Below are 12,461 nucleotides of genomic sequence, written 5' to 3'. Positions count from 1 at the left end.
AGGTCTGTGCTCGCCTACAGCCATCAGCAACAATCAGTTCTGCCCCACTTACTGACGCATCTCACACAACCAATATGCACACGTTGAAGCGTGATGGGCCAGATATTTGCAAACATTTCAAGCTGATCACGTTCACGCTTTGAACAGGAAGTCATTGGGCGTCTTGATTACAGCCTTTCTAATTACAAACAACAAACATTCCGTTCTTTTCCACAAAGGTCAAACCGATTCAAGGCCACCGACGAGGTGGCCTTGACTTCATTTTTTCCCCAGCAAGCAAGAAACACAAACAAGTCATTCGTGTTTCAAGTTCCCATCGTTGTCGCAACGAACGTTCCCACGCCGTGTCGATTTGCTGTTTGTGTTTACAGTCGACATCATTGTCGGTAATTGTGTTTATTGAGCGTGGATGAGGAAGGACGTGGGGATCGGAGGAGGACAAACAAAGGCTAGGGAGCATCCACCCGCATGGATATTCCTCCACGGGAAATTATGGCGTCGACCTGCTCATCTTTACGGGATATACGTAGTCCCGCGAGAGGGTAAATGGGAATATTTCACACTCGGCCGTGTCCTGGGGGAGCTGATTAGTGTTAGATTTGCCAGGCGTCCCACCCAACCCCCGCCTGCCCGCCTGCCTGTCTTCATAGTGCCAACACAAAAGCCTTCTTGGCCACATTTCATGCAGGCTTTCCCTCACTATTGTCAAAGCAAGGCACAGTCATTGAGATGGCTACAAATGCTAGCACTCCCTTACGGCTCAATAAAAACAAAACAATGAGATTTTTTTTTTTTTTAAATGAGGGAACAAAACACTACTACTTGATCGAGAATAAACAAATACCATCACAAAAGTCAACGTCAACCGTTTGTGTATCATGATTTCATGCTATAATGCCCCAGGGACCTTCTGGTGTGTGTCTTGGCCACTAGATGGCAGTATAATAGGTCTATAAGACAAATAGAAGTGTTTCATAACTTGGAAGTTTGGGGAAAAAAAGCGAAAAGAGGTTGCAGACAGTGCAGCGTGCGCACCGTACCTACTGTGCATAAGTGTTCCGCTTGGCCCAGATATGTACTCGCGGAGGGAGCCCGCAGGCAATCAGACGAAACTCACCAAAGTCTGGACGAGAAGACGTGGAAAGACTCCAGTCATCCACATCAAACTGAATCAAGGAAGAAAAAAAAAAAACATAGATTGACGCAGAGAAAAAAAGCTTGCACAGAAAAGTGTCTATTTGATGATTGGAGAATGCAGACGTGGTAGAAAGTAGTGAGAGGGGGGCTGTGCGTCTGCTCTTGATTACATTTAATCTGAAGAAAAAAAAAGGTTTGTTTTTGTCTTCTCTCTTTTATGCCTTTTGGAGATTCTTCCAATCTCTCTGCCAAGCAGCTGAGACACTTCATGCTGAGCGCCCACTTCCTGTTTTGGTGCTGTTGATCAATTGTTTGCTGCTGATGTGGTCTCATGATGAAGGCCATTGTCATTTGCTGCTTCAATAAATGATTCTTGTGCGTTTTATCCTTGATGAGGAAAAAAGCAAGTTGTGCAAAAATCACGGCAAAGTTGGACATTGTAAAGTGAACAGAAGGTCATCATGGTCCTAGTGCATTGACCCCGTGTGTCGCAAACGCTACTAGTGGCTCGCAGGCTCCCTCTGCTGATAATCTATTTAAATATTCCATGAGGCTAAAATGACGCAATTAAAGGAGAATTATTTTAGAACCTGCAAATATGAAGTATAAGATGCACAATTTCATCCCATTGCTATCATATTTCTATTCAAAACAAACCAATCCAACTAAAACATATTGCTTGGTAAAGAAATTACGATCCTTTTATTTCCATTGCAGTGCAGCAAAAGAACGTTTGGTCGTGTCACGACATGAAATTCACAATAGTTGTCTATCTTCGACATAACCACGAGACACAAAAGAGAGGCATTTCTTGTGTTTGTTCGTTTTGAATCCAATCAGAAATAAAACTGCAGAGAATTCTCCTTTATGCATGCATGTATGTAGATATTTCAATTGCTTTTAAAGAACTACGATCAATACAACATGGATGTTATAAAAGTCGACTTTATTGACTCATGGCCCACCCTCTTTCTAAATGTATAGATTTGATCTACGTCATTTTGTCATGTAACCTGGCTGTTGTTTATTCAGGCGAGCCGAGCTGAGCGGAGCCATTCAAGCGTGAGGAAATGAGTCAGGCGCGGATGGCTTCAGCGACTCTTAGCCAATCAGCGCAAAGCATCAGCGAGCGCTCCCGCCTTTACCCGCCTTCTCAACCACCCATTGGCTGATATTAACATATTTGGGGGCGTGGCTGTTCGATAACGGTGAGTTCCATCCAGAGGTGCAGTGGGTGGGGAAGAGCCGAGCCGAGCCGAGCCGAGCCTACGAGCCTACGAGCCTGACACCCACCGACTGCCGGGTGCGTCGTTACGGTCGTCCCGCTGAGAAGGGAACAAAGGGCGGCGCTGTTAAACAGCCCACTTGAAAGTGTCAGGTAAGAAAGCATGGCAACTCTTGCCCGTCACATTTTGGATCGACTAAAGCGAGCTAGCATGAGTTACGTCACCATCGTAACGATGGTGCTGTTTTCATCATAATATTATCAAGCGCTCGCTTAAACGCTGAAATAAGTTCATTGATATTATAGCTGGGCTGTCACGACCTTTCACCGGAGAGGTTTTTGGCATAACAATTAAAAATTAATCAGAAATGAAGTTGATTAAACAATAACAGGATGTCTTGTACAAGATGTTATCAAGACGGTGGCCAAGGTTAATCAACAATAACAGGAGGGAGTGGATCCTTATGATCACAGAGGAGACGTTTCATTTCAATTCTCCAAATAAAACACCGAGCAGGCTTGCTTCAAGCAGTTGAAGTTGATGGTAAAAAAAAGAAAAACCGAAAGAGAATTGTTGAAACGTTCAATCAAACCACATGGTGTAATTTCTACTAACCCAAGTCCACTACATGATGCTAATGGTCCAAATGAGCATCCGTTGCTGGAATTGTCTACCTCCAAACATAACCCAGGACAATACTCACTGGCATCAATTCTCCGTGTTCTGATCCTCGGGCAGACATGAGCGGTGCCAACGAAGTCACCAGGAGGCGGCTCCAAAATGGCAGCCACAGTCCGTCGGCATCAGCTAAAACAGCAGAGGCCGTGCAGTGGGGGAGAGCCTGGTGAGCTCTTATAACCAGCCGCACGAGTTTCTCGCTCGCTCGCAGGGAAAATGCCGGAACCAACGTACTTGTTTGCTCCTCAGGGAAGTGGATTGGTTTTCTCTGCTGAGCGTGGTGGCCCTGCTCTGCTTGGCGCCGTTCATCGTCTTCTTCTTCGTGATGGCTTGCGACCAGTACCGGTGTTCCATTACACGGCCCCTCCTGGAGCTCTACGGCGGCCAGAGCACCCTACTCTCCATCTGGGCCCGCGTACCCTTCGTCACCTGGTCGGCGGCCAAGATCTACGCCGCGTGGGTCACCTTCCAGGTGGTGTTGTACATGTGCTTGCCCGACATCCTGCACAAAGTGCTGCCCGGTTACGTCGGGGGAGTTCAGGACGGCGCCCGAACCCCGGCAGGTACGCCCAGGCGCCGCGCTCGCCCGGGCACGCCAATGCAAATCCTTGACTGTGACCTCCCCCAAGGCCTCATCAACAAGTACCAGATCAACGGGCTGCAGTGCTGGCTCATCACGCACGTCCTGTGGTTGGCCAACGCCCGCTACTTTCTGTGGTTCTCGCCCACCGTCATCTTCGACAACTGGATCCCGCTCATGTGGTGCGCCAACGGGCTGGGTTACGCCGTGGCCACTTTTGCCTTTGTCAAGGCCTACTTGTTCCCCACCAACGCGCAGGACTGGTGAGGACATCTACTATTTTTTTGTAGGACGTCGTAGACGACCTCTTTCATTTCAGCAGCTCAGTTTCAAAAATTCAGAGCCATGTTTCAAAGAAAACATGGCCGCCTTTGCATCAGGGTCTTTTTTCCCTCCCTCATTATTTCAAATGGCTTGTGGACGGATGACGTGTTGCGTGTCCACAGCAAGTTCACGGGCAACGTCTTCTACAACTACATGATGGGCATCGAGTTCAACCCGCGTGTGGGCAAGTGGTTCGACTTCAAGCTGTTCTTCAACGGGCGCCCGGGCATCGTGGCGTGGACGCTCATCAACCTTTCCTACATGGCCAAGCAACAGGAGCTCTACGGTCACGTCACCAACTCCATGCTGCTGGTTAACGTCCTGCAGGTGAGTCCAGATTTCAAAACAAGAATGCCGCCGCTGGCTGAGCAGTCTGTCTTTGCGCATAATACCGTATTTTCCGGACGCAGTGTTTTTTCATAGTTTGGCCGGGGCTGCGACTTGTACTCAGGTACTTTAGATAAAATAAACTTTAAACTTTGTCAAATAAATTTCCCCCATAAATGCGACTTGTACTCCGGTGCGACTTATTTACAGTTGTTGTTGTTTAATTCCTTTAATGGCCGGTGCGACTTATACTCCGAAGCGACTTATAGTCCGGAACATACGGTACTTTGAGTGTACATAGCGCCCCCTGGTGACTGAGGTTTTATTTCTGTCAGGCCATCTACGTGTTGGATTTCTTCTGGAACGAGGCGTGGTACCTCAAGACCATCGACATCTGCCACGACCACTTTGGCTGGTACCTGGGCTGGGGCGACTGCGTGTGGCTGCCTTACCTCTACACGCTCCAGGTCTGGTAGCTAACCTTGATGTGCTAAGTTAGAGGCAGGAAAGGAAAGCAAGTGTGGGTTGACTAACTGCTCGGTGATTCTACGTCGTGCAGGGCCTGTACCTGGTCTACCACCCGGTGGAGCTGTCATGGCCGCACGCCGCGGCCGTGCTGCTGCTGGGCCTGGCGGGCTACTACATCTTCCGCGCCGCCAACCACCAGAAGGACCTATTCCGCCGCAGCGAGGGGGCCTGCACCATCTGGGGCCGGCCCCCCTCCTTCATCGAGTGCCGGTACCGCTCGGCCGACGGCGGCGCGCACCGCAGCAAGCTGCTGACGTCGGGCTTCTGGGGCGCGGCGCGCCACTTCAACTACACGGGCGACCTGATGGGCTCGCTGGCGTACTGCGCCGCCTGCGGATTCGGCCACCTGCTGCCGTACTTCTACATCGTCTACATGAGCATCCTACTGGTGCACCGGTGCCTGCGCGACGAGCACCGTTGCGGAAGCAAGTACGGCGCCGACTGGAAGCGCTACACCGACGCCGTGCCGTACCGACTCGTCCCGGGAATCTTCTAGGCTCGGCGGATGTTCTCAAATCGAGCCAGAACTCGGCAAGTCCACAAAATCATTTGCAATAAATCACATGGTAACATCTAGCAAAGGCACAACTACGGTGTTGTAAACAGAGAGAACATTTTCAGTCGGCAAACGTGATATAGCGTCCGAGCACGTGTTGTAAAGCGAATCCTTTGCAACACATTTTTTTGAATACAATTTTAGAAAGTCAGCTTATACTGGAATGGAAAGCTCGCCATCCACAATAAGAGTCGTGTCATTCTTAAAAACGTGCATAGGGTTTCAAAAGTTGCCAACATTCATATTCAAACTTGATTTTTTTTTTTTCTCTCTATCTGATGGAAAACTATGTATGTCTAGCGACCAATACTGTGAAATGTGGGCCACGTCATCTTACAGCAAGCGATGACGACCTAAACATTCCGGGACCAAACGAGTTTCTGCCACATTGCTGACATGTACCAAATGACACGCCTCACTCATCACATCTTTTAAACGTTTTGGGGACTGACTTCTTGGATGACTGAAAGTTTTTTGGGGGATCCCAAGTGCCAGATTAAAGGCTGAAAATATTGTCATGCCAAATGCAAAGGAAGACGTTTGTTTGTCTTCATCATTTACAGCAAATGTGTGTTGACGTTCAAAATGTATGTTTGGCTCAATAACAACAACATACAAGATTAAAGAAGCACATGGAAGGTGATTTTCAAATATAAATGTCCTAGTTCATAAATATCAGCCTGAATTCTTTTAGGAGAAATGAACGGTCTAAGTGAAACTTGTGCACTGAAGCTGCCATTTTCGCTTTTGAGCAGCAGAGGGCAGCAAAGGACAAGCAAACAAAGTCTGGCTGGCGTAAAGCTTGATTTTGTTAACTATGAACGCTTTTCAGCATGGAAGTCGTGTCATTCAATACCCATTCAAACAACTTGTTTTGAAAGAAATACTAATTCTTAATACTGCAATTCCATCATCATTTATTTTTCTCTGTAGGACTATTTTTAATACTATACATTAGCTATATTAAATAGAATATTTCAAAAAATAAACAAAATATCCCATTCTAAAAACGTGTTTTACGTCTTAACATGCTGTCAAAATCACCTCTAAGACATTCTAACAATCATAAAATAAAGAAGCAGAACCGCTTTTTTTTTTTTTAAAACGTCATCTATTAACGACTTGGCCCATCTGACCACTTTACACTTGAATGGGGATGAACGAATGTGACGTCATATATCAGAATGGTTCCGACGTCATTTCCATGATTTCTTGTAGAGTCAAATGGTCTCAAAATCCAAACAAATGCATTGTGTTCGACCTTGCGACGTCCACTTGTGATAAATTGTCAATAAGGCTTTGTGTCTTTGTTGCAGTCATGATTGATGATTATGATACAAGGACGTGAAAGTGCTCTTAATTCTCCAATCGGGTTAATGGATTCCCAAAGCATCCTTGACAGGCAGGCAGGCGGGCAGGCCGGCAGGCAGGCCGGCAGGAAGTGCGGCCCAACGTCAGACATGACAAACGTACCCAGGTCCAATTAGCTATTTGGGAATCTGGATTTGACAGGCGCACATTATCGGGGAGGGGGGGGGTCAACATGCATGCAACAAATGCATATACCTAAATCTTTTTTTCAATTTAAATGTTTTCATCTGTACCACTTGTAATACAGTGTATGAGTACTTTTTTGCCACCTCTGCTGAGGGTGCATGGGCGTCCAGGAGGGGGGAAAGTCAAAACGTCGAGAGAAAAACAATGGTCAGACCTGATTTCCCCAGGGGGCAAATTATTTTTTTATGAGAAGCTTTGCAGGGTGAGCGCAGCATGCAAAGTGGGGGCACCTCCAAGTGTGGAAAGTACATGATTTGTCAGCAAAAAAACATTCATGAATCACGTCAAGAACATTCTGGGTGGGCATGATTGGATTCAGTCTGCTGCACCAAGAAACTCAAGCTGATGTTTTGATGTTGAATCGTTGCGTTCTTCTAAGCGCCCACTTTTTTGGAAATACCACATTTCTCAATCAAAACGATTGACAAACGCCTATCTTGGATGGAAACGCATTTTACACCGACGTGTTTTTTTGTTTTTTAATCTCCACATGACAAAGCCCACCATTACTTGTCTTTTTTTGCGCGTATGGCGACTTAAAAAAAAAAAAAATGCCTTTAAGATTTAGGAGCCTTTCATTGCCCTTTTGACCCATGGCCTGCTAATGGAGTGTCGAGAGCCACTTTGACCGTCAGACTAAACAAAGAGAGATACAGAGCGAGCCGTATCGATGAGCGATAACATCGTCAACTCATCAGCGTCTTGAACTTTTGAACCACGGCGGCCGTGTTTCGCTTAAAGCTAGACGACGGCTTGGGTGGGAGGAATATCAAAGGTCAACCGCCATTCCAACTTTCACAATAAGCGGCGAGCTGTGGTAGTTGGCTACGTCATCACTCACAAAGATCCAAATTGAAGTCATTTGCTCAAATAAACACCATGAAGTCAGTGACAATGAACAAAACCAGGAAGTGGCGATCAACAAAAATAAATCCAACGAAATCAAGTTGTGTTCAGCCATCTCCAACACGGCTACAGGTAAAAAACTTAAGATAAAAAGAAAACAACAACAACAACCTGTCACTCCATGCGACCTGTTAAGACAACCATATTAGAACAAAAACAGGAAGTAGCAAAGCATCAAAATAAAACCAGTGAACAGGTCCAAATGGTTTTGTGGAAGCGTTTGCATTTGAAAACGCCACAATGAGGTTCAGTTATTAGCTTCTTATCTTGGAAAGTTTGACTTGTAAGCTGAATTAAAAAAGGCTTAGCGGCGGCTCTGAGAGATTAAGAAGTCAAAGGCGCAAATCCTGGACTGATGAGGTAAAAATGAAGCCGGAGCAACAACAACAACAACAAAAAAATGCTCACGGATCAGCAGAGCGAGCAGCAGCCAGCATATTGTTACTCAGATGAAGTTGATTTTTGAAAAGAAGTATCTGTACTTTACCCAAACATTTTTTTCAAACGTCTTGCGGCTTTTACTCCCTAAAAACGGACTCTGTACTTTTGTGTCGTAAGTAAATTAGAATTCAATTGACGAGTTATTCCAATCACAATGAATGATGGCAATACAATACATGTTATCAAATATACACTAGATAAATCTAAAACTGAATTCAAGTAAAAATAGACATACATTGAGTACTTTTGAAATGATTTCAAGTGACAAGATGAATGTCAAGTATCTGTACTTTTTCCCACCTCTGTAAATAACGCAGGGATTATTCCACTTTGGCATGTTGGGGCTGGCGAAAGCCATCAACACGACAGCTGAGGGGGATTCCGGCCACCTGCTTGGTTGCCATGGCGACCACCGGAGGAAAGCCTATTGACCAAAACTACAGCGGAAGATATTCGGGGCTCACCAAAGTATGCCGGCCAGCTACAGCTGTGACTGACGTCAATGGAAAGATTGGAAGAAACATCTTTGTTTGCATCTCGGCCTCTTAACTGGAATGACAAGTGAATCATCATTGCGGCAGTTCAATATGAAGCCCGACATCTTCTTTCACCATCTCACGGCTGCTGTCCATTCACTTTTGGACTCCCTCGTGATTCGTCAACTTTCACGTGAGCTCGTCCAGGAATAAACGGCAAACACATGTTTGCGTTTGGGAAGGCGCCTTGATGACGGCCAAGGCGATGACAGGTCTGCTGGAGACGCTCCAAACATGTCCACGCCCAGCCCAGCGACTCCCCAAAGCCCCGTGGGAATGATGCACTGCAACATTGATGCTGGTGGCTTTTCTTTATCACTGAGATGAACGTTGACACCTCAATCCAGGCTATCCACTCACAGATCGGTTGATCAGGTCACATCCACTCACATATATTCTCCTCCGAGACAAATCAACTGGCCACCACAGCGGATTTGAAACCAGCCCAATTAACACAAATGATAAAAAGCTTTATTTAAAACATAAATATGATAACAACAATTCTTCAGACACTGTATGAGAATTAGAAATCTGAGAATGTCAAATCTGCCACTATTTCATGCAAGACAACATGCAAAATGCACAAACTTGAAAATGACAACAAAAAGAGGAAGTGGCACTTTGGGGCATTTGCTTGATTGGATCAGATTATATTGGTGTTTTATGAGCATTAATATGCAACACTTGCATCTAAGTGTGCTTTAGTTGCACCCTAACAAGCATGACAACATCTTTTATAAAACAAACAGAGCGAGCGACTGAAGGAAGAAGCACCAGCGATCTTACCTTTAAATCTCGCCTTGCACATCTTTCTGTCCGAGTTAGAGATGTTTCAAAATTTAAGTTCGTCGTTGGTCACCTGTCAATCAAATCGAGTAGTTAAAGAAAAAAATAAAAATAATTTCACCGTGCGTTCGGTGGCGGACATTTTTAATTTGACACAGCCAATGAGGAGCGGTGTCAAAGTCACATGGTTGTCTCTCGGCCAATTGGAGTCAACAAGATGCCGTCGCACCTATATATGCAGAGGTCGGATAAAGTTGTCAAAAAGTGGCAAATAAACATCTCAATTACTTACTGTACTTGGATTGAGCACATATAGTTAGTATTTCAAATTAAAATGAATTTTTTTAAAAAGAAAAAAATATGAATAAAAGTGTCAATGTTGTTGAATTAATCCCTACAATAAAATAGGCTGGGAATTTAATTAGACAGAAAATATCCCATGAAACATCAAAGGTCTTTAGATTTTGAAAGAACATTTTTTTGCAAGCTCTATTCATTGATTTCCCGATAGTGTAGTCAGGGAGGTTTCAAAATGTGCTTCACTGCAATTGGCGAATGGCAGCAGTGGCTGCTGCGTTTTTGTCACCTGCGCTGACTGCACTTCCTCTCTCCACTTCCTACTTCCTGTCTGGATGCTGTGAAGCTCCTCTTGTCATGCAGAGGAAGCAACGTGTTTGTTTATTTTCATTTCTCGTTGTGCTCCCATTGTGTGTGTGTTGCTAGAATGAATTATGAAAAAAAATCCAATGCAATTCAATGAGGCTGGATTTTGTCCAATGGTCAGGCTTTTCTCTATCATTGCTTGAGGTCGCCGGGGTCACGTTGGCTCGCTCACGTTTTGGGTCACATACCCAAGCTGGTACGTGACACGGAATGCTCGGTGTGTCTTCTCCATTGGCCTGTGGAATGCAGACAGATAGACGCACACGCACCCAAGAGGAGATTTGCAGGCTATTATTTATCGCTCACTTTGTTTGTCTGCTCTTTGTCTATTCGTGGCGTGCAGCTGTGATGATCAACATGAAGCACTTGGAGTGGATGATGCATTCGCTGAACGATGCTTTCCCATAAGAAGGCAAATTCACACCTGCGCGTGGAGGAAAAGCTCCACCAATTTTAACTTGATTTTAGCTGACACAATTTGGGATGTTTACCATGCGTGCCTTGAAGGTTTCCCGATCATCTCAGTTGAATGTGAGCTCGTCCGGCAACGTACGAGTAGTATTTTCCAACTGCTCGACTTTTGGAGGTTGACACACACACACACACATGGGTGGTGGGAAGGAGATGATGTCACTTGGAGCCAGCCGTTCAGTTACTGCGCTTCCTGCCGTTTCCCGCCGTCTCACCTTGGCCGGGACGGCATCCGAGGAAACGCACACCCTAAACTGCTTGGAGACTAGAGATTAGTGAGGGCGGCTCGCTGGCTCAATTGTAGCCTGACTTTGCTTGTGGGGGTTTTGCCATCACACATCAAGCTATTGTGGACAACTGAAGGCCAAATGAGCCAGTCAGCGAAGCCCCGCATTAAACATTAACCCATGACGGAACTAGACTAGGTTACTGATCACTATCACTTGGTGTAAGTGCGTTAAACGGGACCACACAAGACTTTCAACACTCACAAAGACGAAATTCACCAGGAATAAAACGAAGACAAGAAAAGAAGGAAAATGGCCAAGGTTACGCAATGTCGTGCACCTTGGGACAATTTGACAAATATGCAACACACACTAACATGGACGCCACCAGTGCATTAGCTGCTCTGTGTCCAAGGCTGTGATTATGACAATTGTTGCGGTAGACCCGCATTTAAAGTTGGTTAAGGGCGCACTGTCTCCAGACACACACACACACACACACACACACACACACACACACACACTCACACACTGTGCTGCTTGTCATAAGGTTTGCTGGCACCATCTCGTGCTCGCAACATAAATTTGGGCCCAAAATTTAAGACAGGCTTGTTTGTCAAAAAACTACGAAACCATTGTCCCGCAGGATTAAAAAAAAAACAACTTTCTCTATTTATAGTATATATTATTATACTTTATGTACATTTTAGTACTTTTGAAATTACTTTATTCTACAAAATATCTAGAACTAAAAGCTATATATGTATTATGATACTTGATATGTATTTTAGTACTTAAGATTTGACTTTATTCTACAAAATATGTCTAACTAATAAAATCATGACGCCGGATTGCATTGGATTGTGTTGAGTGTATTGTACGTATTTGTACACACATCCTTTTTTGCCTTGAATTAATGCAATGACACAATAGAAGCATATAAATACAAACTGACCGATCCAATGAATTCACCTCAAGGTGTATTTATGTGGTCTCGCCCTTCCTTCTGTAGGCATCATCTCTCCTCCCACCGTAACCCTCCATAACCTCCTTGTGCCTGCACAGACTCACTAAATGAGATAAGACCACTAATGTGATTGGGGGGGACGGGGAAGAGAGAGAGAGAGAGACAGAGAGACTTTCTAATTTAATAGAAACTCCATCAGGCTAATGGACTGACCGCTGGCTTCCTGCACACACACACACACGCACGCACACAGTTTTAGTCATTGAAGTGAAACATGCATTCTGTGATGGTCTCCCACATGTGCTTATCTTGACTGCGTTCTGTAATTGTTCTATTTGTTGTTGTGTTGATGACAGGTTGCAGTGACAGACGCTAGGCGCACAGGTGGAATGTGCGTTTTGTTTTTTTTCCACGTCTTAATGAAAGCCAGAAGCTCACATTGTCTCATCTGCACACATTTAGAAGAAAGACACAAACAGATTTCATAATAGTTCAAATTCGTTTGACCCCAGTCTGGTCAAGGAGGAAAAGGGGAATGTTTAAAACACACA

At 45.1% G+C, this 12,461-nt stretch overlaps 1 protein-coding gene and 1 long non-coding RNA gene across 2 annotated transcripts; one reads left to right on the top strand and one right to left on the bottom strand.

Annotated features, from left to right (window-relative positions):
* The first annotated feature begins 2,214 nt into the window (after positions 1-2,214).
* dhcr7 (7-dehydrocholesterol reductase) lies at positions 2,215-6,088 on the top strand. The gene is made up of 7 exons (XM_085908493.1): positions 2,215-2,515; positions 3,102-3,207; positions 3,291-3,604; positions 3,671-3,884; positions 4,068-4,272; positions 4,608-4,739; positions 4,832-6,088. Exons 2-7 carry the CDS (start codon positions 3,104-3,106, stop codon positions 5,294-5,296), a joined length of 1,434 nt encoding a protein of 477 aa, XP_085764619.1. The 5' UTR covers positions 2,215-2,515; positions 3,102-3,103; the 3' UTR covers positions 5,297-6,088.
* Positions 6,089-6,136: 48 nt separating this feature from the next.
* On the bottom strand, positions 6,137-10,965 carry LOC147059737 (uncharacterized). Its single transcript, XR_015065747.1, has 4 exons — positions 10,737-10,965; positions 10,552-10,669; positions 9,583-10,481; positions 6,137-9,212 (listed from the first exon to the last, which is right to left on the bottom strand). It is a non-coding gene; the product is annotated as an uncharacterized LOC147059737 (long non-coding RNA).
* Between the last annotated feature and the right edge of the window lie 1,496 nt (positions 10,966-12,461).

Source organism: Syngnathus leptorhynchus, chromosome 3 (genome assembly GCF_054491065.1).
Source record: "Syngnathus leptorhynchus isolate UIUO chromosome 3, UIUO_Slep, whole genome shotgun sequence".
Taxonomy (NCBI): Eukaryota; Metazoa; Chordata; class Actinopteri; order Syngnathiformes; family Syngnathidae; genus Syngnathus; species Syngnathus leptorhynchus.
Note: the sequence above shows the minus strand (reverse complement) of the source record. Positions and strands in the feature narration are given on the sequence as shown.

Coding starts and splice junctions, on each gene's coding strand:
- dhcr7 (XM_085908493.1), top strand. CDS start 3,104: ATGAGCGGTGCCAACGAAGTCACCAGGAGGCGGCTCCAAAATGGCAGC. Junction 3,605..3,670: donor CGGCGCCCGAACCCCGGCAG/GTACGCCCAGGC, acceptor ACCTCCCCCAAG/GCCTCATCAACAAGTACCAG. Junction 3,885..4,067: donor CCCACCAACGCGCAGGACTG/GTGAGGACATCT, acceptor GCGTGTCCACAG/CAAGTTCACGGGCAACGTCT.